The 27,231-nt window shown below is 37.4% G+C and overlaps 1 protein-coding gene across 1 annotated transcript in view; it reads right to left on the reverse strand.

Moving 5' to 3' along the window:
* Positions 1 to 464: 464 nt before the first annotated feature.
* Positions 465 to 27,231, reverse strand: part of LOC306881394 (cadherin-8-like) — a gene marked incomplete at its 5' end in the record, with an annotated part of 81,777 nt that continues 55,010 nt past the window's right edge. Inside the window, 4 exons of the mRNA XM_079435483.1 lie at positions 465 to 3,111; positions 8,471 to 8,658; positions 9,641 to 9,808; positions 12,125 to 12,244. Of these exons, the coding sequence (XP_079291609.1) occupies positions 2,860 to 3,111; positions 8,471 to 8,658; positions 9,641 to 9,808; positions 12,125 to 12,244 (728 nt within the window). The 3' untranslated portion in view covers positions 465 to 2,859. The remainder of the gene's footprint in view (positions 3,112 to 8,470; positions 8,659 to 9,640; positions 9,809 to 12,124; positions 12,245 to 27,231) is intronic.

A 27,231-nucleotide genomic window follows, 5' to 3' on the forward strand; every position in this document is an offset into this window, starting at 1 on the left:
TTGTATTTTTTATCCTTTATTCTTTAGTTTGTATAGGGTAAATACTTATATAGTATACTTATAGTTAAATCTGTCAGTAGGTTAGTTGTGTATAGGTTTATAGTGTTTTTTAATCATTGTTGTATGTCTGTATTTATGTAGCACCGTGGTCCTGCGAGGCACGACATTTCGTTCCACTGTATGTCCCCACATGCAGCGGAATGACAATAAAGCTCAACTTGAACTTGAAAATAATTACATATGAAGTGCATGTTGTTGATTAGTACTACTCAGCAGCCCTATATGCTTGTGCAATTATACTGCAACCTGAGGACTATGTAAAGCGTGACCATTTTTATTAAATTACGTAAGAAATTAAAATGACAGACGAAGACGTAGAAGAAGAAGAAGAAGAAGAAGATGAAGAAAAATATTTTTTTGTGATGGCAATCAGTTTTTTTTTTCTTTTCTTCTTTCTTTTTTTTCGTTAAAAAAGCACTGGATAGAACAAGTTCTCTAGACCTTTTGCCATGTAGTTATTATGTGGGGTAAAAGAGTAATTAAGAGGACTTTCACAGAAGCACAATTTATTCTACTGTACCAAATATTTTCCAGTAGGCTGAACCCTAAATGTGCAGTAACCAAATCAAATGACTCTGCCTCCTCTATAAGTAAAGTGTGCATCAGTATAACACAATCGCCATCAAGAGCAGTCACCATGTATTAGCATATGTTAGATATCAGGTGCCACAAACAGATCTGGAGCCAGAGGGACTTCTGTCAGAGAAGGTTAAAAGATCCACACTGATTACACCCACACTTCTTTTGATAGATAGACAATACTCCTAACAGGGCTAATTTAAACTTAGACACAGTTTGGTACTGTTTGATGCACGTCAGTTTCACAACACCAAAGAGAAATCCTGCAATCTCATAAAGAGAGAGCGAGAGAGAGAGTGAGAGAGAGAGAGAGAGAGAGAGAGAGGGAGAGAGAAAGAGATGGGAAGGCTGAAGGTAGAAATGGTCTGAGAGGTCAGACTGATGTGAAACAATGTTTCTGTGAATTACAGTTTCCATGTCAGGCTGCGATTAAAACTGACATTTTCATTTAACCAAAGTCCTTTAAAAGGCACAATTACACCATTTTTAAAAATTATTGCCTGTTTCACCTTGATTGCTTCTCCTATTGATGTGACAACCACACCGATATGCACAATTAACAGTATTCAAGCAGAAATTTTGTCATTTGAGGTGAGGTCTGGTTATCTTATTTCTCTATGAAATTCTGCATGGGTTATTTGCCAAAAAAAGTCAGTCATCTTTTTTTTATTCTTTTTAAAATCTGGTTTCTTATTTCCTAAGTGGCTTTTAGCTTTTAAAATTACTTCAACCCTTCTGCTCCGTTTGGGAAGACATGCAACTTTACCACTTTATGGTTCAAAATTCAGCAAAAAAGTCAAACAATCAAAAATCATTTGATCACATTAGAAAAGATAATTCATCTCTTAATGCTTAAAACAGCCTTGTGATGTTTAGCTTAACACAATCTACTCAATTGCCTCAGGATAGAAGTAATTCATCTTCCAAATAACATCAATACGAAAAAGCCTGCATGTCAGACCATCCAGACCAATCCAGGAAGGATATAAGAAAGAAGGAAAACACAACAAAATCCCACCTTGGGAACAGCAAATGCCACAGATTTTCTTCCTACTAATGCATATTATGCACAGATGTCACAGCTGGAACATTTAAATCACTCTGAAATTATTATATCTCATATTTTGAAGCAACAGCCATGAAGCGACATAAACAAGTACACTGCAATGTAGAACAAACAGCTCAAATATCAAAAAATTCTTAAATTAAGAAGGTAATTTTTTTTTTTCAGAAAAAACGTCAAAATTAAGTGTTTTGCTTGAAACAAGCAAAATAATCTGCCAATGGGGTAAGCAAAATAATCGTGTTTTCTGTTTGAACACACTTAATTTTGACTTTTTTTTTTTCTGAAAACAAGAGAAAATGTTTTACTTGTCTAGAAAATCCTTGATATTTTTTTATATTTTGACTGAAAACAAGACTCAAAATCTAAGTAAGAAAAGCATTTTTTTTTGCAGTGCATGACTATAAATCAGATGTTGCGGAGCAGCATTTACTGTGAACTGAGCTGCTCTGTGATGCTAAAAACACACAGGATCATGAGTTGCTTATGTATAAAATAACACTTCACTTTGAAACACACAGTGCATGTATTTAATTAAAACACAGCATTTGCAATATAATAATCCCACTAAGCCATTTCAATTTTATTTCGATATATTGCACAGCCCTGAAATAAATATATCACACACAAGAATGCTCACTTGGTATAAACTCCATTGCTGCATTGAAACCCAATCTCTGATTTCTCCCCTGCTCCCAGTTCCCTGTGTAATTACACAACCTGTTGCATGTTGTCCCTGAAACATCGCAAGTCACTGGAGAATTAATGGAATGCTAGGTTGGACTGAGAGAAATTGCCTGTATAACCTATACTGAAGGTGCCCTTGTAATTTTTCAAGTAGGAAGTAACAGAAGTGAAATACATCAGTGAGAGGAAGGGGAGGAATCTTATTGTGTCATTGTCCTATCGCTCTCCCTCTCTCTTTCCCAGTACAACCAATTCTGTGGAGGTGAGAGCTCCATTTAGTCTGAATGTAAATGCACCTCTACAGGCAATTTCATCAGCAGCATTTAATGGCTGGTAGGATGCAGCGGTGAAGGAGCACTTGGATATTAGATTGATGCAGAAGCTTGAGCTTGATCTTCTCTTGGTTTAATGAAGAAGTTTTTTTGGCCTAATTTCACCAAGGAGGTCATGTGGGCTAGAAATTATTGCCTTTACCTGACTTGGCTGTGTGTTGCATCCTGGTCTCGCGCTGCTACCGCTCCTATGACTGTGTTAATTGCAGCGTTTTCATGCACGTCGAAGAGATAAGTAGACTTTGTGAAGGCAGGGGGTTCATCTGCATCTTCAACGATGATTTTGACTGTGGCCTGGTCCATGTAGGGTCCACCAGTAATCGAATCGGCACGTATGTTGGTCGCCACCACTGTTAGGTTGTAGGATTTTTTAGACTCAAAGTCCAGAGGCTGGAAAACAGAGAAAAAGAGAGATGTTTATTATTAATGGGCACAGAAATAAAGACAAACGGTTTCCTGGTTTTGGCAGACTTCGTTTGCTGGGCTTGCAGGACTGACTGTAATTGCACCGGCTTCCTCCCACCTTGTAACGGATAAGATTTAAGCTGCTACGAGCCCAATAGCAGGGTGAACAAAAATAATATTTAGTAGCAATAACCATACTTTCACCTGGAGCGTGGGATGTGTTATTAATTTGGGGCAGAGACAGCATGTGTTTGGGATTTAAATGAGGCTGCAAATAAGGTTAATCTAATGGAAACACAAGGAGTGCATTGCAAATTGTTAAGAAATCATGAAAAATACAATTTGTGTGTTTGTGTTGTCTGAAAACAAAATTATTCCTTGCCCACAATACCATGACGTTAACATTGTTAATGTATTCTCTGAGGCAATTATCCAATGGTGAGGTATTATTGAAGTAGCAGATAAAATACAATTTGGGAATTATTTGTACTCCAGGATAAATATTTGTGATTTCAGTGTATGAGGAAAGGCCCCATGTTCACCCCACCTGTGTACGTACATGCCATATTGAAGAAAATTTGACAAAGAGCGCCACTGTATATTTTCACCTAGTAAAAATGTCATGGTTTTTCCATTGTGTTCTGAATCACATCTCTCGCTACCTCATTTGAACTCGAAAAAGGGAAAAGTCCCCCCTTTGCTCTTTTATTGACAGAAACTAAACTAGACCTGACCGTTGAAGTACACGTGAAAAAGAAACAGGCTATAGGAATTAGTTGAAGTAGCAGAATGAAGAATTTGCTTATGTTATCAAAAAAAGAAAAGAATGAAAAGCCTCCGTCCCACAGGGGAGGTCAGGCGGACACTGGAGCCGGGCCGAGAGCAGCCCCAGCTGGGAGAGAAGAGCAGCTGGAGTTCCTCTATCAGCACACTTTGAAGTCAGTGCGGCTGACAGCAGGGCACCCGGATGAGAACAGCCCATGTACCTCTGTCTGCTGCAGTCCACAAAGCTATTGGGAGGAATTTATTGCATTTTATTTTCACCCCTCCCTTGCTACTAGCATCATGTCGAGCAAAACACAGGAATTAAAAAAAAAAAAAGAAAAAAAAAAAGTGTTATTTTACCTTAAAAGCGTTCAGACACTTGGCTAGTCTTGATTTGTGTGTCATTTCACTGTAAATAAAATAAGATAAAAAAAATAATAAAATGTTGTATGTGCTAGGCAGCATTATGGCAAATTATTTCTTTATATTAGTAATTTAAACAATTTAACAATAGCCTGTGTTTGACTTAGCAACAAACTGATTTCTCAAGCAATTACTTAAGTCTTCAGTGTCACACAATGCTTCAGAAATCATTCTAATATGCTTTCTTTAAAAATATTTTGAGGGATAGTGTATTTACTGATTTGTTTGTGTGTGTCTGTGTGAGTCCAACCATTCTTTAAAAATAAACCTTTTTTCACTTCATTGCTTTCACTAGGCTTTCTGGCAAACTCCAGATGTGCTGTCTCAAAGTACTTCTTTTGTATCATCCTCTTGTACAGTACAGCACAATACAGAGCTCTTGATATGGTTGACTGGTGCACCTTTACTTCATTCTCTACTCCTTAGCTCCTTCAAATCTATTCACACAGAATTCTGAAACAGTATGTCCCTTTCCCACGACTCCTCTCTCTTCCAATAGTTTCCTGTCTTTTTCACTACTATTTCTAATAAAAGATTGAAAGCACCTAAATACAAAAAAAGTCTTCAGTGCAGAGAAATAAAGAAATCACAGAACTAAATTTCTATGTAGCACCTGAAACTCTGTAAAATGGGGAAAAAAAAAGATTTTTTTTTTTTGATTGTGCAAATAATACTACACCTTTCAGTAGGACTTTACAAGCAAAAGTTTCCCTATGATGTAAAATTCAGAACAAGCTGCAGTCTGGCACCTTGCTTGCTTTGGAAAAGGTCAGTGCTGTTTGAGACTATTGAATTTTGGTGACAGTTCATAGAGTTTTATGCCTTGAAAAAAAAAATATATATATATATAAATATATAAATGGGTAAATAAAACAACAAGAAAGAAAGAAAGAAAGAAAGAAAGAAAGAAAGAAAGAAAGAAAGAAAGAAAGAAAGAAGAGTTCTCTCTTTTACCATGCAACATGCTTGAAATGTTACCATTTAATTGTAGTTGAGATTTTTGAGTATGTTATTCTAATGCAGCTTTGCATATTGGCAAGACTGAAATAAGCTCCTCTCATCTCAGACACTGCAAATCTGTTCCATCTAAAAATATCATGCCAACACCTGATTCTTTTGATAGTCATGCATGCCATTTGACGCTCTACAGTGAAATTGGCACTTCTGCATCCCTCTGGGTCTCCATTTTGGCACTCATTGTGCAGAAAGGCCTGGATATGACTAAGGCTGTCACTTGACCTCTGTTGTTTCCAGATGATGCAATTCAGGTTTTCATGTGGCCTAAACGCACTGAACCACACGGCTATGACTGATTTTACTACATATGTGCCTGTTTGAAAGCACCTAAAAACTCCCAGCATGGTGTGAGTGTGTATGTTTACAGGGACATTTAGAAGCATCAAAGATCAGCAGCGGGGGTTAGTACAGCAACCCTCTCCACCACCACCACCACAGCCTAGGGGGGTGGGGGGAGATGAAAGCATGCATCCTTTTACAACAAAGCAGTACCTTGACTGTCTGAGCCTGTGGCATCTCACTCAGATCAATATGTTTAACCTTGCTACAAGGCCTTTGTGGTCATGACCATTCAATATTTAGCAGAAGTTAAATCAAATTTTAATTGTTGGTGAGGGCTGCATCGGCCAACTCGCTGAAGATGATAGCTTGCGCACGTCGGCTCAGCACCAGCGCCTGGGGAAAATGTGTGTCTGCGCACAGTGGCAGGTGCAAAAAAATTGAGGAAAAATAAGGGTTGTGTGCTTTACAAGCTTGTTCTGCTCTCCTGAACTCAGGCACCGTCTGGAGATATAGAGGTTAGTGGGGAGTGGGCTGTTGATTGCCTGTTTTTCTCATGCAATGCCATCCATCATGCTATTAGTAATGCAGACAACAGATTCCAGGCCAAGTGCTATGGGATCAGAAGACGAGGAAAAACAGGCATGCCATTACACATTCAGCTGTGAGAGACCTGGGACAAAGCAAATGATTGCTTTTTTTTATTTCTCGCTTCATCTCCAGATTTCTTCCCTTTCTTTCACGTAAAAATTTTGATATTCAAAAGGCCTTTACTATTAGGGGTGTAACGGTAGATGTATTTGTACCAAGTTTTTTTGGATGGGTCTTCCAGTTCAGTATGTATGTGTACCAAATAAATGCAGCATTGCTTTAACCACTACATGTGCAGACGTACTGTGTGTATGAAATTAACTTAGAAATTCTGTTTGTAAGGTATATCCATATATTTTCAAATGAGATACAGGAGATATAGATCAACACAGTTTATTTCGATATACTTTGATGTTTCAAACGCGTCTTAAAGTTCAAAGCAGGGCATAGAGTGAGCTGCTGTGGGAAAAAATGTCTTAAACATGAAAACTTTATATAAAGCATTAGATATCACTTCACCGAATGACCGGTGGTACAATCTGACTAAAATATATGTTTTGCTAAAATATTTCACATCCAAACCATAAACTGCAGCATGAAGAGTGTTGCAACTGCAACAAGACTATTTTATTTTAAAGGCAAATCAACAGTTTGTTCAGTAAACTACTTCATAATAATAATAAAAAAATTAAATAAAAATAAAAAAGGAGAAAAAAATATTTTTATTTGTTTGTTTGTCCCTCCACCTCCCTGCTGTACCAAAAAACATACCAAATCCTGATTTCCAAATTGAGATATATACCGAACCATCATTTTTGTGTAGCGTTACACACGTAATTACTATTACTATAATAATTTTGTTATTTATTTATTAATTATACTGCTTTTAATGTTGCTTTTAAGTGTGTTGCACAAAATAAAGTATAAATAGAGCAACGCAATAAAACATATCTAAAATCCACACAAACAGAACTGTGGTTGAGGACGATGTATCAAACTGTTGAATAACGCATTTGTTTAATTCTGGTATAATTCTTCACATTAATAGAGATCATGCCCAAGTCCTTCAAACTAATTCCCACATGACATACTCATTATGTTGTTCACATCATAATGTGCACAGCATTGTCATCGTTTAAATGGGAAATAAATTACAAATTTATTGTGAACATTTTCCAATATTTTTGTCACATTGTTTGTGCAGAATTGTTGCTGCACAGTTGCACTGTAGATGTTCCTGTAAGATTAAAAGGGCTTCATTGTCCTCTCATCCATCATGAAGGGTTCTTCATTTGCATACAATGGCCATTCCATATGCAAATACACGCTGCTACACAAGAGCTGAGAATTGAGCACAGAAAGTCAAGAGGTTCAGAGTTACAGTAGTTCTCAAACCTCAGAACACCTGGACTGCAGTTTTACCTCCAGTTTTAGGTGTACAAAGACTCTAAGTGTGTATTTTCAGCTGTGTAAAACTATATATATCTCTCTAAGAAAATCTAGTTATTGGAAAAAGAGAGTACCAAGCAGGGGTCAGACACCTTAGCCAGTTATTACATTTATTTTATTTTAGGTGTGTATTTTAAAAATACTTAACTGCTTGCACTGGCATGTCAATCTACTGTATCTCTATCTACAATCTACTGTAACCTGTAACCTGTATTATTTTGTTACAAGCTGAAGCCAAACACTATTTTCGATAGATGATAGGCCACAGTTTGTTCTGCTGTATTTGTTGCTTTTTGCTATAAATAATAAGTTAGTGCTATCTTTTTGAGTTTTACAACTAGACCTATACAATATTCCTATTCACTACATAAAGCAGAATGACTGTGTCTCTAACAAATATATAATTATAAAAAAAGATGCACTCAACTTATCACCACATGACACATAACTCATTGGGAACAACAAACACAACAACACCAGTGAAAATAATGTAGCCAACCTTAAAAAGAGTAAAACACTGAACACTAAGGAGGTCATTTGCATAATTAATTAATTTGCATGATTAATTCTTTCTTTTTGGAGGGTATGGCACAGTGTTCGAAATTACATTTAAAATGGCACGCCGTGTCAAATAGGTTTCCGACCCCTGCAATACATACTGAGAGGTTCTGTCTCTGCAATATTAACAGTCATTTGTCATCGTTAATGAGACACTTTTCATATTTTTCACAATATGCAGCCCAGTGACGATCCTGTAACAGACAGTTTACAACTGTTAGAGAGCCCCTATGGTACATTAAGCCTACTTTTCTGGTCTTACCTTCTTGAGTCTGAGGATTCCCTCCTGAGTCTGAGCATCATTGACAATCTCAAAGACATCCCTCTCGTCTCCACCTATGATGGTGTAAGTTGATTTAGCATTTTCCCCGATGTCTCTGTCATTCGCTTTTACTCTTCCTCCAGGCTTCCCGATGCCAAGATCCTCAGGAATAGTGAACTCATAAGAGCCTTTAGATATGAAGTACAAGAACATAGAAGATCTGGTCTATCAGGTGACAAATAGCACTCAGAGAAACAACCAAATAGCTTACATACTAGACAACAAATGGTAAGCAATTATTTTATGTTTGGGGTCAATAATTTATTTATGTATTTATGTAAACATGTATGCATGTTGAAATGTAATGTCATGCCATGCAATGGCAAAACTTAATTTTCAACAGGCATTACTCCAGTCTTCAGTGTCACATGATCCTTCATATAATTATAAGAGTGGGGGCAATAAAAAAAGTGGCGCTTAATTTATTAAAAAAATACAAATAAACAAATATATACAGTATATATATATATATATATATATATATATATATATATATATATATATATATATATATATATATATATTTTTTTTTTTTTTTTTTTTTTTTTTTTCAGAAACAATGAAATTCTTTCAGAATTATTTGTTAAATCAAAGTAAAAAAATAGAAATAGAAATTTGGGTACCACTTTACAATACAGTTCCATTTGTTAACTATATTCAATGCATTAACTAACATTAACTAACAATAAGCAATACATTGTTACAGTATATTTAATCTTTGTTAATAAAATACAACTTTTCATTATTAGTCCATGTTAGCTCACGTCCATTATATAAAATTAATAAAACTTTGATATAACTTTTGATTTAAATAATGCATTAGTGAATGGTGGAATCAACATTAACTAAGACTAATGCATGCTTTAGAAGTATTTTTCATTGTTAGTTTTGTTGAATAAGGTAGTTAACTAATGCTAACAAATAGAACCTCATTTTAAAGTGTTACTGAAATTTTTGATAAAAATGTAAATTGTCGATTTTGGATTTATTAATGCATCCTTAATGATTAAATGTATTAATTTATTTAAAAATAAATCTTACTGACCTCAAACTTTTGAACTGGATAATATACAGTATTTTATATAGTCAATAAAAGATAGTCTCTCTTACCCTTTGAGAACTTTGGTGGGTTATCGTTGATATCAGTAAGAGTGACTGTCACTGTGGTGGTTCCTGACAACCCACCCATGTGACCTCCCATGTCTTTTGCTTGAATAACAACAAGATACTCTTCCCTCATCTCACGATCCATCCCTGCCAGAGCCACTCTAATGATTGCTATAGCAATAACAATAAATGCATGAATTTACATATACTAATTCAATATTATAAAGAACAAAACAACAAAAGAATGCATTGAAACTACCTACCATTTATTTAATTATTTTTTATATGAAAAATAAATACATAAAAATATGCTATTCTTAAATAAATATGCCGTTGTACATTCTGAGGATTGCAGTTTGCAGAATCTGTTAGCTCTTTCCTTGTCCTTGACACTGACCTGGGCTGCTTTCATTTGGCATTGCAAATTAGCTTGTTTGTTTGCTGAGGACTTGTCCCAGCACCTGGGGTCATTTATATTCCGACTGAATGCAACTTATGCTGTCTATCTCTTATAATCTTTAATACTGTATGCACCATCATTGATTTATAAATAAATAAATACCCCCAAAAACCCACAGGTAACCTACTCAAACAATAAAACCCAAAGTATCATAAATTGACACATTTGTGACACATTTATTTGTTTTTTAGCTTATAATGTTGCTAAATATATTTTTTTAACTCATCCAGACTTAATTTTCCTATTTACTGCATATGTTTTGCACGGTTTCATTGGCTGTAGATTAAGATTCCCTACCATTTAACACTATCCTTTCATCTATACCCCAGACGTTTCACCCTAATTCTCACTACGACCATGCTTTTTACCATCGTGAAGGTGATTCCCACTGCAATTTGCGAGTCGCTGTGATGTACAACAAGCTTAAATCCTGGGAAATCACCCTCATCCTGATGAAGTCACTTGGAGAAGTGACAAAACATATTTGATACATAGAAATAAATGCTATGCGGTACATTCTATGAGACATTTTTACAGTCATCTGGATGACTGAGAATCTTCATAGACATCTAATCTTACACAATCAATGAGGTTTTTGTATAAAGAAACACAAACTATAATAAGAAGCAACTACATTAAAGAGACTGGCAAATAATAGAAGTAAATATCTAAGTAAACAAAGGCATTCTACAGGAAGAAAGTTAAGAGTGTTGTAGGGCCAGCTCCGGTTCCATTACGCATGAATAATTCACAGCGCGCATGCATTGTATGCTAGACTTTTTTTATGCCGCACTTAGATGTCTGTTTCTTGTTCTGTCATGAAGACCAACAGACCAAAATTTCAGTGAACTAAGGAGGTGCATTTTTAGAGGTGAAGTGCTCTGATTGTCAATAGGACTACAGAAACGCAGGCCTCCCTGAGTGCCGGATGCAGCTGTATGCGTGTGTGCCGTATGCCTTGCAATGCTGAATCTGATGCACACAATACTCATTCTATTGTCATCCTGATTTATCATTATCTATTCAAATTAATTCCTGATGATCACAGAAGCGAGGCAACACAAACATTCATTTCCATAGGTATTTGGAGGTATACTTTCCTTTCATTTATTTATTTAGTTTTTTTCTCTTTGCAAGCCATTAACCAAGTAATGAATTGGTGCATGATGTTTACTTATTTATCAAGTGTGTCTCATTTCCTACGAGGTGTTGGAAGTGTCAAACGGTTACTAATGGTTGTTTTCCCTTTACCTCTTATTTTTCATTAACATTCATTAAAACATCTGGCTCACTTGAATAAGCCATCTGCATGTGTTCAGTAATCACGCAAACCACGCACGCGGTACCTCAATTTGGGCTTTCGTACCTTCTCTCGAACATTTGCATTCTTAGAGAAAGCTGACAGTGAGTGATTGAAATGCACGGGGTTATGAAGTGCACAAGGTGTTCTCATAAGAAAAAAAAGTATTGATATTTAAAGTCTGTTCATTTAATATGCACATACAATTTGGACAGATACAGGACTTGTTTATTGTCTGTTGTTTTTCCAAATTACGTGCTGTTCATTTCCATCTCATTGCTTATTAATGTAATTTCACCATTATTTAATCATGTTGCTTACAGACACACTGTTAACAAGTCAGCTGAAAATGCAATTAGGGAAAAAAACAAAGTCAAGGTTGAAAAGGAAGCAGAATGCAGATGGAATTCAAAGATAGCCCTGTCATTTAAATCAGAAGCTGCAAATTGCTTTGTGCGCTATTACCGAACAAAATCAGCATCTGTGTGTGTCCTTCAGGTAAAATGATCTTGCTTATTTGGTCTTTCTCTAATATTTATTTCCTGCCTCCCCTAATGATGGTCATAATAACAATGATTACAATAATAATAAATGATCTAACACCTACAACTCATCTTGGTACGTGAAGGGACATTAATCTTACACCTATTTCTAAGCATAATAATAAGCTTGTTGGATCATTTGAATGATTCATGACCATCTGGACATTGTGGATTGATTAACTTACCAGTGCTTTGGTCGATGGAGAAATAAGGTTGGCCCTCCAGTATGCTGTAGACCAGTTTGGCACTGTTTCCATACACCGGATCGTCCAAGTCGGTTGCGGTTACTCTCGTTACTGATGTACCTGCGAAGCAGAAGAGAAAACAATCTTCTTCAATAAACAAAAATGACTTGCAATGAACAAATAAATCAATTATTTCCTTTTACCGGACCACTGTGTCCACGTTCTGAACTTGTTTTCTTTGAGAACAAATATTATTTTTTCTCTCCCTACTGATGTTTCAATACTACCTCTGGCAATGGTGTAAGAGCTTCTCTGGAATAAACTCATAAAAGTGTGTTCAGATGTGCACAAGCGCTCGCTCACGCTGTGAGACTTCCACGATGAAAAAACATCACAGCTCCAGGCCTTAACAAGATCAAAACGAAGAAAGTCAGACAAACAAACAATCCATGCTGCTCTCCTAACCTCCTCTTCATTAACCCATGGCTTGGATGAATTGAGAAGAAAGAGGAAAAATAAGAAGCACAAATAAGAGAGAGACGCACAAAGAAAGATTGAGAGTGGGAGAGAAACTGAGACGCTAATGCTAAACAGCTCACTGACAGTGCAGATGGTGTGGTAATTGTTTGTAAAGCATGTTCCACAGCGCTCTGACAGCTTGGTAAGCGTCTGACCAGCAAGTGTGCCTATGCTGCAGCTACAGGTATCTGGAGCTGTCGGAAACAGCAAGAAAAACATTCCCTGCGAGGACTGGGATGTGCACGGCTTGATTTAGGCCGAAGTGAAGGTGCATTCCTAACTCTCCCTGAAGCAACACAAAGTGAAGCCCTCATGTCTTGACTCCAGCGAGGAATATGAGGTACCACAACTGTCCTTGAGAGAAAGCAGCAAAAAAAAAAAAAAAAAACAAGTGTTAAGAAATACTTACACTAGAGACTTAAGTGATTGAGGTCGAGCAATAAGGATTTTTTGACGACAGATTTATATATCTTAGAGAGCTATTTGTCCGATATCTACAATAAGATTTCACACTACTAATTTTAAGGATGGAACATACCAAATGCTGCAATTAAATTTATATTTATTTTACATAACCTCTAAATATGAAAAAAACCCAAAATAAAACAAATTGATAAGTATGAAAAAAAAATATTTATTTTTTACTTTAGATAGCAACTTGTAATCATATTATATGATATTATTTTCCACAAAAAAGAAACCTGTTAAAAACATGACTAAAAAGGGAAAAAAATCGACACAAATTAGTGTAACCTGATCTCTCTCTCTCTCTTTTTTTGAAAATATGATTCCCAGTGCACACAGACTTAACAGATTTCTGCATCTTTTAAGTCTGTGTGCACTGGGAATCATATTTTCTCAGTGAATATGTCATGAATATATCATAGCAGCCAACATAGTTTGAAATCAAGGATTTAAAGATTGTCGATCCTGTCCACATCCAATTTGCACAGACGGACCGTCACGCACAGAGTACACACATTTTATGCAGGCTACAGTGTACACTTTCATAGATCAGAAGAACAGCTGGATTTACAAGGTTGGTGAAATTAAATATTGACGCAATAAAGCTTTCCACGGTTCACTTTTTTGTTCTACATTTCTGTCTGAAAGTAAACTAACAAAGATAACAATGGGATTCTATGTTGCTTCTGATTCTTATCAGCCAAACAAAGAAATAACAATGTAAATAATTAAAAGGTACACTATGTAACTTTTGGCTCTTGCAGTTAAACAAAACTACATGCATCTTGCGGATGAACGCCGGAGCTACTTGCCTCTATTTATGGAAATGATGAATCATACAGATACTAGGCTACTCCGCAGCGGATGTTGTCCCAACAGGTCTAAAATATTTCTAATATAAACACTTATTAAAGACATACCACATGATTCAGGCCAAGAGAAAAACACTGTTTGGAAGATGGATTCATGATGTATTTGTTCATTATATACATTCTCTAAATTTTCTGCAAAAAAAGTGGTAACACTTTAGAATACTGTTCCATCATTAATGAATAACTACACAAGAACACATGAGTAATGCAATATTAGCATTCTAGTAACTACTAGTATCTAACAAGAAACTCTGATTAATGAATTAGTAAGTGATAGTGCTTAGTTGAATGTGGTAGTTCACTATTAGCTAATCAGTAACTATGATTTTTCATACCTCCCTAAGAACTACTAAGAACTACTGTATACAGGTTTATAATTAATATGAATAATACATAATGAATAATTAATTCTAAAGTAAAGGTCATGGTAACCCACTAGTAATGACTCAAGTATTACCAAATTCTTCAGAAGGAATTACTAATTATTTGGATCAGTATTCTAAAGTGAAGATCATAACTTCTAGTAATGACTGAAATCACTGTAAGCTTTTGAGAGTTTAGTAAAGTATTGGATAGTAATTATTCAGGTGGTACTACATCCTTCTAAAGGAATTACTAATTTTTTGGATCAGTATTCTAAAGTGAAGATCATGATAACTCCCTAGTAATTACTGACGTCATTGTAAACTTAAGGTTTTTGTAAGGTTTTGGTTGGTAATTCATTTTGCTAGATTTGGTAACACTTAAATCATTACTAGTGGGTTACCGTGATCTTCACTTTAGAATACCGATCCAAATAATTAGTAGTTTCTTCAGAAGGATGTAGTAACATATGAGTCATTACTATCCAAAACCTTACATATATCTCAAAAGCTTTAAATCACGTCAGTCAGTATTAGGGAGTTATGATGCTTTTCACTTTAGAATACTGATCCAAGTAATTAGTAGTTCCTTTAAAATAATTAGATAATTATTGAGTTATTACTAGTGGGTTACCATGATCTTCATTTTAGAATTAATCATTCATTATGCATAATTCACATTAATTATGAACCTGTATACAGTAGTTCTTAGGAGTTCTCCAGGATAGATATAAAAAAATAGTAGTTATTGATTAGTTAATAGTGAACTACCAGTTTCAACTGAGCGCTATTACTTACTAAATCACTAATCATAGTTTCTTGTTAGGTAATAGTAGTTACTACAATGTTAATAGTGCATTAGCGGCTTGTTCCTGTGTCGTTATTCATTAACAAAGGATCAGTATTCTAAAGTGTTACCAAAAAAGTTACATAGTGTACATTTAAATAATTAAGATATGCGACAATATGTCACCGTCACTGATAAAATGATAAATGTTTTCATATTACGGATGATAACTGAAATAAACACTCAAACTAAAATGATTGCTTTGAACGCTACACGTGACATCTTCTGCCAGTGGACATAGATGTATGTGTGTCAGAAAGTTTATTTCAGACACATTAAGACCCATGTTTGATGAGGTGTCTGAGATTTCTTCAATGACTGATGACTGTTAGTTTATGTTCTTGAGTGCGTACTCATGCGGACGATACGTGTGAAACATGACCAGGGAAATATGAGCGATTCACCCTGCAGGATATCTGTTACTTGACACAGACTACTTCCTTTCACTCAGCAGGATCTTGACATACTGCACTGTGTTATCAAACGCTTTAATTACATTACCCATGAATATCAGTGTTTGTGCTCTCAGAATGCATGTGAATGCAGATGGCACAATAGTCTCCTTATCTCAATCCCAAACGCTGCTAACAGTATATGATCTCTTTCTCCGTACGGCCCTGGGGAGGTACTCTATGGCTCCCTTTGCGTAAGACAGCTGATTTATGTTTAGATAAAAGCAATCCCTTTATTTTTATCTAGGACTGGAAACATTTCCCTTTATTTCTCTTTGTTTCCTCTCAAAGCTGCCTTAGAGGCAGAGAGATTAATAAAGGCGTTACTGTTGACTTGTGGAGCACTGAAAGCTGCTTGATATCGTACCAGACAGCTGTTAAAAAACTCAAAGTAGGAACATCAAGTGCACCTTCCGAACAGGCGTATACAGTCTTTAATCTGTTTTACCACTGTAGAGCGGCGGGGGTGGCCCACGTTCTGTTTTGCTGTGAGTAGGAGGCCAGCTGAAAACAATGTAATGGAATTTTGTAATGAATGTTTTTACTTTGCAATGCATATAAACGGATGAATGTTGCATTAATAAGTTTAATGACTTCCTTTTCCAGGAAAGAGCAATGGTGTTAACACAGTACAACTAAGGGCAAATGTGCTAATTGGCAAACATGTCTTTACAGTATCTCCCCACCTCTAGCAGCAAAAAAATAAAAAAAATACACATACAGCAAGTTTTTCACAGAATGCAGCTATGCAGCATATAAAATAAGGCCTAAAAAAAGAGAAGACAACCATTCTAAAAAACAGTGGAGTCAGTGAGGCATGAAATAGCTCCTTTCCCCCTCTTGTGCAGAAGTGAAATTTGCCTCTCCTCCTCTGATAAAAAGAATGAGGGATTAGAGGAGGCTTCCACTGGGTGAGCTCCAAATCAGTACAGATTAGCCTGTCCTTGCAATGTATTGCACCGCAAAGTCCCAGACTCATGGTTACGAGTTGGTGACACCCTTGGTTGGTGGACATTGCTGAAACTTGATTTCAAAATGTCAATGGTGCAAAAAAGATAAGGGTAAAAATGTTTTTAAAAAAGTAGTATGAAACTTCACAAGGGTTCCTGACACACCTATAAAGACTGGTGATTGTCGGAGACGATACCTAACTTGCTTGCTGCAATTCCGCAGCACATTAATCTAAATATTATGACATTTCTTCTATTGCATTTGGGAAATCAAGGGTGCTTCATTGCCGTTCCAGCCATGGGAGTTGTTCGGGGATCTCAAACAGATCAGCCATAAAAATCGTATTTGTGTCTGGAGAAATGTCAACTGCATGCTTGAAACACTGCACCAGGGCACTGGGCCTAATGAAAAAATAAAGGGAAACTGCTCTTTGTACTTACTGCATACATGGATGCAGTGAAAGAAAATCAATACCAAACCTCCTTATGAACTGAGCTTTGGGTGGGTGGTGGATAAACACTGAAGTGCAGTATTGTCAGCTGCATTATGGGAGAGATTTGGGAGGCCAGGATTGTCTTTGTTAGATAGGTGTTGGTGCATCATGAACTCAGAGACGAGCCACCCTCCCCTGCGTGACTGGGCTTTCATGTATATTCATGAATCCACTGAGGAATATGGGGGAAATCATCACCCTGAGCAGGCCATTGCATGTCGCGGGGCCAGGCCACTTCCAAGCTGTTTACATCTCAGTGCTTTTGCTCCTATAGCCCTGGGCCATGCTGTGCTTCTCTGTGGTTCTGTCTGCGGTGGCATCATTATCCGCTGGCATATCCACAGTCTTTAGCATGATCACACTCTGTACCAGCAGTTACCGAATGGTGTGAATCAGTTCGAAGAAGGGAAATTATATTATACTTGTCAGGTAATTTCATTCTATTGAGTGAAGGTCTTTACATGTTGTGGTATCTACATGATATAGCTCAAAGCATGCATAGGCCTATATCAATAGCTGGGCTTTAACTGTGATGGAATATTCTGAATTTTAAATGATAAGGAGATTACTGCAACTAAATGAGGAAGTGTCAAGCACTGTTGTAGCTATGTGACTAATGTGGCAATTTATATCACCCTGTAGCCCAAGACTGGTTACCCACTGAAGCTAAGCAGGGCTGAGCCTGGTCAGTACCTGGATTGGAGACCTCCTGGGAAAACTAGGTTGCTGCTGTAAGATGTGTTAATGAGGCCAGCAGGGGGTGCTCACCCTGTGGCATGTGTGGGTCCTAACGCCCCAGTATAGTGACAGGGACACTATACAGTAAAAAGCACGGTCCTTCGGATGAGACGTTAATCCGAGGTCCTGACTCTCTGTGGTCATTAAAAATCCCAGGATGTCCTTCGAAAAAGAGTAGGGTGTTACCCCGGCATCCTGACCAAATTCGCCCACTGGCCTCTGACCATCATGGCCTCCTAATCGTCCCCATACACTGATTGGCTTCATCGCCCTATCTCCTCTCCACCAATAAGCTGGTGTGTGGTGGACGTTCTGGCACAATATGGCTGCCGTCGCATCATGCAGGTGGATGCTGCACATTGGTGGTGGTTGAGGAGATCCCCTCACAATTGTAAAGCGCTTTGAGTACCCAGAAAAGCGCTATATAAATGTAACAAATTAAATTAATTAATTAGTAATGAAAATCCTGTTATTATTTACTCACCTTCATGCCATTTCAAACCTGTATGATTTTTTTGCCTTCGCTGGAATACAATATTTTGGAATAACGTTTGGAACCAAACAACAATGGAGCCCAGTAACTTTGATAGTATGGACACACAGACACACACACACACACATACACACACGTTTGTTTTCTGTCAATTGTGGGGACATTCCATAGACCAAAAAATATTTTTTTATCCCCTAACCCTAAACCTACCCTTTACAGAAAACCTGTTTGCATTGTTACCCTTTCAGATAAACATCCTTTACTTTCTTTTTTTCCCTTGTTGGGACCACAGGCTGGTCCCCACAATTGCCAATAATTTCTGGATTTACTATACTTGTGGTCCCCACAATGTAGCATAAACAAGCACACACACACACACAGACTCAAAATATCTTCTTTTATGTCCCACAGAAGAAAGAAAAAATCTAAAATTTTCAAAGAAATTTAGAATGGCATGAGGGCGAGTAAATGATGGATTTTAAATTAAATTTGAACAGAATTTGAACTAAACAGAAGTCTGATTTATATACTTTATTATATATGCATTTATATACTGAAATCCTGGGCAAAATTAAAGTTTTAGTAATATTCTAAATAAATAAATACTGTATAATTTCTATTAAGATGTGGGTATCATGACAATACTCGCTATTTATCTTGCTAATATCATACAATAAAAATAGCTATAAATACATTTTTGCACAAAGGCTAAACTTGGTTCTCATACATCAGTTTAAGAGTAGACCAAAAATAATAATTTTTATAAAAACAATTACAGTTTGATTGTTTATATAAATTATAACTGACCATCTGATGCAACACAGCAAGACCCATCAGTACAGCCTTTTTCTCATTGTTCACTTAGACAGGAAGAAATTGCCTGACCAATATGTAAAGCAGACAATAATTTAGGGAGAGGTATGTCTCAAAAGGTTTTGTCCTTTAAAAATTGAATTGAATGACTGCTGGAGGTCCATAGGTGTGCTGTCTGAGACTGATACTATCAGTGCAGGAACTGAATGCGATGAAGCTGGCAAGAGCCCATGTCAGTCTTTAGAGGTTTCTTGTCTTTGACTTGAGTACTCGGAATGCGGTCACACACCAACGTAGGGACCTCCGGCCAATATCTATCTGATCAATAAACACAGAGTCCTCACACAACCTTAAAAATTGAAATAGCATATGTTTCATGGCACACTTTTCCCATATCCACAGACATTCTTCATGGTTTCTATCATTTCAAAGCAATGTCAGGCAATGAGATCTGGGATAATGAGTGGTTCTATGGTTTAAATGGGCTTGTTTTGGGTGTGCAGCTGAGCTAGGCAGGAGCCGTGGCTGGAAAAATGGGTATCCCATCATGGTACCACTCAGCTTCCTGCTGAAAGCTATTTACTCATGTCATCTGCCGAATCCATGACATCTGGAATAGCAACACAATTGGAACTTGCAGAACAAAAATGGCTTCAGAATTTGGCACCAAAAATACTCATATAAAATTACATACTAAAATATATAGTAGGCTACTATAAGCTGTAACTTTGAGTTTAAAATAGAAATGCGCCGATCGACCGGGCAGGGATTGGAATTAGCTGATTTATCACATGACCAGCCTGGAATGGTCAGTCTGACGATTCTGAGCCAGTCTGTTTTGACGTCACACTTCTGATAATGTATTTATGTCATGCCAGATGAGGCTTGCACAGCCTGAGTGAGTGTGTGAGAGAGACTCAACAGCACACACGGAAAGTTATAGATGCATACTGAGGCAGTAAAATGCAACACTGAAAGACCAAAATGTTTCAACGCAATTGCAATGCAATTTTATACAATAGTAGTCCAATAAACAAGAAGTTAAAATTAGTAACTTACATTTTAGACACAATATTGTTTTTGCTCAATTTTGCTGATGAAAATAGTTCCAATCAAAGCCACAGCAGAACTGTTTTGTGTCTCCGAGCGTTTCTTTACTGAATCAATCCACATTTTTGAACGAATCAAGTGAGTCAATGATTCAAAATGACATCTGTTTTGATATATACAGCAACTCCTTTTCAGCTAATTGTTATTTCTTCCTCTTTTCTAGTCACAGAGCACTTTATTTTGAGAGTTGTTTAAGTGAGAGAATATCTGTAACTTTGTCCAGATTGGGGGAATTGTAATGTTTAATATTTTTTTTAGTATGTAAATATTTTTTTTTGTATTAAAAAACAAAAGTACAGATTTTTGTATATGCTGTCAATCATAGTTTTTATAAAAAAAATCGGAATAGGCAAAAAACAGTATCGGCAGAACATATTTACAAAACAATCGGAAAACAGAATTGGCCAAGACATTTGCAATCTGCATGTGCATCTCTAGTTTAAAAACTAAATAAATAAATAAATAATCCTTCTTGTTTTTAAAAAAGGCTACTTCTCTCTCTAGATGTATTCATTAAGTTTCATTCTCATACTAGAATAGTAAACAGCGATGTGGTGAAAGGGGTCAAACATGTTACTAATACTGCTAAAATGCTGCACTGACCAATCAGCATCCAGTAGTATATAATTATAAAATATGCATTTATGCAATATCATTGTTAATTGCACTTGCAACACAATAACAATGTGACTGTTATTACTGGTTTCTTTAAATTTTTCATTTTAATGGCCCCCCTGCCAGTGCGACCATCTGTAGAACATGGGGCACCAGTGTTAGTCTGGAGCCCTGTTAATTGTTATTCAATTATTTTGATTTTAACATACCATTTTAAAAGGACAAAATTCTGGAAAAAGTTTATAAAGAACCAAAGAGTCAGTAAAGAGTCAGTTTGACCCAAAATGGAATGTGAGCATTACAATAACAGTTCCATACTAGCAGCTGGAGCGATGGGAGTCAAGTTGACCCTCGTGATTGAAATGCATTGGTCAGACATGTATTACAAGCCTTGAAGGGTCTCATCAAAGAGCCATCATTCTCCTCCAATTGCGGCCTAAACCAACTGGCAGGGATAATAGGCTAGGCTTAAAACTGTGAATCACGGTACAGCAGGCGAGTCAAAATGTCCACTAGAGTCCGCTGAAACATGCTGGATTGAGGCCAATTTACGCTCATAACAGCAATGCTTGTCTCGTTGTCGATACAGGTGGACATTTACGACAAATGCTAAAAGCTATCAGCAGGAGAAGGATATCAAGGTGTGTGCTCCCCCACCTGTCATATGGAAGGGTGTAATTTCCAGGCCGCCACTCATTCCTGCATGATCTACAGCTGGAGGTATAATTGAAAAGGGTGTTTCCTCTGTGTTGTTTATCAAGGGACATGAATGTTGCTGAGAGGCTTAGTGAGGGAGACTATAAATAATAAAATAGTCTCATCTAGAACTCCATCCGCCTGATCTGTCCTCATAACGGCTGTTCATTCACATTCACACTCAAAATATTGGATTTTGTGAGGGAGAAAGGATTTGAGATTGATCCAAATACTGCATTCGGTTCATCACATGACAACTAAAGGAATGACCAGTTGTTTAAATAGCCAGTGAGGAAGACATGAGAGGCTGTCAATGTTTTGAAATCTGCTCCCACATGGAAAAGAGGCCACAGGCTGATGTGGTATAAGTGACCATCGCTTTGGTGCCACAATTAATGGCCTTTGATGAGACAGCAAGACAACCAACACTTAACACAACATGCTACCAGCCTGGGGTGAGTTAATGTGGCAGCGGGGCGGCAAAGGTTGTAAAGTATGTGTTTGTGAAAGGCATTTGAGGCAGAGAAGAGAAAAAAGCACTTGTGTAACATAGATGCTTGAGTGCAGTCCTTGACAAGCTGTTTAAAAGAACCAAAGGAACAAAACAATTAAGAGTGTCCTTTGCTTGCTGCTGATGGCTTTGACATATGCCACCATTTTGAAGTGGCATGTCATTGATTCATTTTAATTAGTTCTTAGGAAATGTGTGCAGGATTTGTGGAGGATGCTATCAAGTAAATTCAAGATAAATTGCAACACTTCACATATTTAATTGTCCCCAAGATAGTCAGAACTAAATGAACCAAGACAGAGTAAGTTACAAGTTACACTGAGAGGAACAATAATTCAAGAGGACATTGTGAGGGGGGATCTTTTTTCCATGTTCCAAACATTGTTTGTAATAAACAAGTCGAATAAAAATAAAGTTTATCTAGCTGCAATGGAAATATATAACAAGTGAGACATGAGGCCTGTCAGAATTGTGGCATGTGCTGTCAAACCATAAAAAGTGGAAAGGGAAGTGGTGTGTGGCCAAGTATGGTGACCCATACTCAGAATTTGTTCTCTGCATTTAACCCATCCAAGTGTACACACAGTAATGAGCATACACCCGGAGCAGTGGGCAGCCAATGCTGCGGCACCCGGGGAGCTGTTAGGGGTGCCTTGCTCAAGGGTCTCACCTGAGTCGTGGTATTGAGTGAGGAGAGAGTGTTGGTTATTCACTCCCCCCACCTACAATCCCTGCCAGACCTGAGACTCGAACCCACGATCTTCGGGTTACAAGTTCAACTCTCTATCCATTAGGCCACGACCGACCGACAACACCACAAAAGATGAGTTCTGCTCTCTTCTGTTTCATTCTCACTTAGAAAAAGTCAGAATGACAGAAAGTTAACAATTCACATTGCGACAAGGAAATATACAATAAGATACTTCTAATTGCCATATGTCTGTATATACTTAGACCACATTTGTGATATTGCTGCACTATGCCGTAATCCTTTTTGTCAGCAAAAGAAAGTGAAAGTGAAGTGACATACGGCCAAGTATTCGTGCTCTGCATTTAACCCATCCAAAGTGCGTGCGCGCACACACACACACACCCATTTATGCTGCGGCGCCCGGGGAGTTCGGGGGTTCAGTGCTTTGCTCAAGGGCACCTCAGTCGTGGTATTGAGGGTGGAGAGAGTGCTGTACATTCACTCCCCCCACCTACAATCCCTGCCGGATCTGAGACCCAAACCCACAACCTTTGGATTACGAGAAATTACATTTTCAAATACATTATAATAGAAAAGCTATTTTAAATAGCATTTTTTTATTTATATTAATTTTATTTATTTACTTATTTTTTGGAAAGTAAAAATTCCATAAACCATGTCATAAATGTGGTCAAAGGGAATGTATGTCTGGCCTTCCAGTTGGCTTGACGCACTGGGTGTATTCCAGCTCCATATTTGGCTGTGTCTAGAGTGAGATAAGTATTGAAGCACTCAGGAGAATAAATGACACATTGAAGTGATTGTGATCATCACAAAGCACGCTGGCCAAGTCTGCTCCCCCTCACCAGAAAAAGTGAAAAGAGGAAAGGATAGGCGATAAACGGCAGCGCTGAGCAAGTGGGAGTGTGTACGTGTCTGTGTGTGTGTGTGTGGTGTGAAGGTGAGGCAATGAGCTAACGCTGTGCCTGACTTCCTGTAAGCATGATGGGACCATCAAAGTTGACATATAACTATCACCGTGCGCACAGAACAGTCAGACAGCGATGAAAAGCATCACAGTCAAAGGAGCTGGGAGGACGTGGGAGTGGACGGAGGCATTGATCTCCCTGCCACGGTAACGGCGCCACCTCTGACATGACAATTGCACGCGATATGGACACAATGATGGCTTTGGCTACACCCTGACTGGTAGTATGAGCCAAAAGGGAATCACACAAACCAAACCTTTGGCCTCAGACAAAATGGCCTGGGTGAGAAGAGTTAACACATTTGCTGAGAGCTTCTGAAAGGTAAGACCAAACCCAGCGAACGTGACCGGTGAGTAAATGTTTCAGTCAGCCATAGGAAGCGCTCCTGGTGCCTTCTGACAAGCAATCCATCAAAAGGAACACACATACTCTTATATACACCAGTACACACACCTGCACACACATGTATCTAGAGGGATTGGTTAAAATAAATGATGGATAAAAAGAAAAGAAAGGCAGAAAGAAAATAAATGAGGTCTCTTAAGTATGTGATCAAGTGTGGCATTTAAAAAAGGTTTCTCTTCACCATAGGTGTTTCCAATTAGCCAGAAGACCTGATGTGACACCGCAGCTCTTGTATTGCGATAGACCCATAAAAAAAATGGAATTCTTAAACAAAACTGAATGATGCAAACCAAAACTTGTTTGTAAATGTTTGAGTGTAGCTATTTGGGACAGTAGGGGGGGGGATGACTGCGCTTCTCATACGTGGAGGAGATGTTCACTGGAGCAGAGGCCTGCTTTAATGGGCCGGTCCCCTCTGAGAACCACAAAGACTCCATGCAACAGAGATTTACTGTTTGATCTCTCCATCTTATCTGTTTCTTTTTCAAATGACCTTGCGGTGCAGACTTTTATGCCCAGCCTTTTATTCTGAGCCATGATTGGATGCTCCTCTAAGCTTAGATCTGCGCAGTGTGATGGATGCGTTTCCCTCACATTTATGTCCCCTCACCAACCCGGACAGCCACCAATGAATCTTCTGTGGTGCGACCCCTGCGAGAAGACCTTTCATGAAGACCTTTCCTCAAATGCCTTTTTTCTGCACACATCATCCCGGTTAGTTTTGGCTCCTGGTGTCCTTCCCTTGAAAAGACTATGTGTAACGGCACAGTGCGATGGCTTGATCGCATATCTTTTCTGCGCTTGTGCATTTACTCCGCTCATTAGAATATAGACTAATAAAAGGACTATAAAGAGCAAATAAAAACACATTGCCCACAGGATGTAATCAGCGCTTTTAATTTGGGAGGGCAATGCTGAATGCCTATGGGAAGTGCATACTGCTGCTATGCTGCTGCCTAATAATGTGAGTAGAGAGAGAGAGCGAGAGAGAGAGAGACAGACAGAGGATACAGTGGATACATTGTCGTACAAGGAGGATGATGGAAATTAAGAGTAAAACACAGAGAAAAGTAGAAATAGAAACACAGTGAAATGAGGTCCTAGGGTGAGGAGCGAAAGAGAAAGCCTTGACGCAACATTAAATATCCACACTGTGTCTCTTGCATAATTAATAGATGAAGGAGGTTTTGAACAGAGGGCCGTCTGTGAGAAAGCGGCCAGGCGTCATATCAGATATAAATAAGCAGTGCCAAAGGCAAGAGTGTAGATTAGAACACTCAAGCATTCACCGAAATCTCAGCTGTCCTCTACAGAATGCTGCTCGTGTAAGACTCGTGCTGAAAACCGATCTACAGCAATTCACAGACAAGTGAAACATTTAGAATTTTTTAAATATATAAATGAATAAGAAATATTTATATTGAATTAAATAATGAATATTTGTATTATAATATTACATGATTTATTATTATTAGACATTTAGAGATCACAAATCAAATAAGCAATTTTGTGACCATGCAAAGCTGAAAAGTCACATTTCCATTTTCCATGTTTTATGTTTATATTTATTTTATTTTTTTATATTTTGTTTTCATGTAATTTCATGAAAATAACATTAACATAACAAATCAGACAAGTTTTTTAATACAATTCTAATTAATAAATATTTTTTAATGGAAAAAATATGTATAAAACTGCTCTGTAATAAGTTCAACTTCACTTAAAAAATTGTGTAGACACAAGTTTCACTCAGAAATTGCTAGTAAATCTCACAATTAATTACAAAGAAACAGCAAGTGACAATGAACATTACATTTAAAGTAGAAAGAGTAGCATACTCTATGCAAGCACACACAGTGAAAGAAAAATATTTTCACTGTGTGTGCAGTGATTACAATACAGAGCTATTATTACTATGCGATGTGAAACAGTAACCTGATGCAGTTGAGTTAATTCAGTCATAATAAATGTATATTTACAGTATGCAAGCATATAATATGTTTGTCTTCAGGGAAACAGAAACACACACGCTACACAAATAATATTAGAGGTGAAGTAGTATAGATTTCTGCAGGCCAATACTTTCACAATACAATTGTTTTACAATCAAATTCAAAATATTCCTCAATAATAGTAATAAAAAGGTAAACAGTGGGGCTTTACACATTTGGGTCCCACATTTAAGATTTTCATGAATATATTTGCACAATCAGTCAAACATTTCACTGTATAGCTTGAGTGATTCAACAACTGAATAGAAACTACTGCAAATATGTTAAGCTTCAACAGTTTTTGAAGGTTCTTGGCTGCATTTCATGGCTTTTGTTCAGAGCTAATTTCCAATCTGCAGTAAATCAGCTCAATTAGGCCTTCTGAAACTGCTGTGCCATTTCATATTGAAGCATTGAATAATAGCGTATATCTAGCATTCAGCTCACATTTAGGATGAGGGAGATAGGTCTGAGTGATGTGAGGTTAGCTTCACCTCCATGCTTTCCCTTATCATGAGAGACAGATAATGTCAGTGTCCACCTCAGCACTGATTACCCTGTCATATGGCATCAGTGTCACTCTCTAAGCCAACACAATACCCCCATGGGCCCATTAGTGCTGGCCTGGGCTATTTATGGGCTCTCCTCATCACCCAACTGCAAAAACACTCTCTCCTCTCTCTTTCATCGCTTGTTGTCTATTTCCATCCCTATACTCCTTTCTGCTGTTCTCTTCTGTGAAAGGGATAACTTTTAAAAAGCATACTGTATTAGGAAAAAAATACTTTTGAGCTCCAACAGAATCATTCAGTTTGCTTTTATGCTGAACACAATGAGTGGCATTATTTCCTGTGCATGTGTGGTCTTTGTTTCCATGTCCTCAAAAACACATTCTGAGGTATTAGACTAAAAACAATGCAATATTCCTTGTGTGCTTTAAAGAAATGGAAGGACATTGATAGAGTTAGCTTTTTGCACAGACCTGATATTCATCAAAATAATCAAGGATAAAAATGGGATAAAAAACACACACACACACACACACACACACACACACACACACACACACACACACACATGTTGGGTTTCCATGT

The sequence above is a fragment of the Barbus barbus genome (assembly GCF_936440315.1).
Source record: "Barbus barbus genome assembly, chromosome: 2".
Classification (NCBI taxonomy): Eukaryota; Metazoa; Chordata; class Actinopteri; order Cypriniformes; family Cyprinidae; genus Barbus; species Barbus barbus.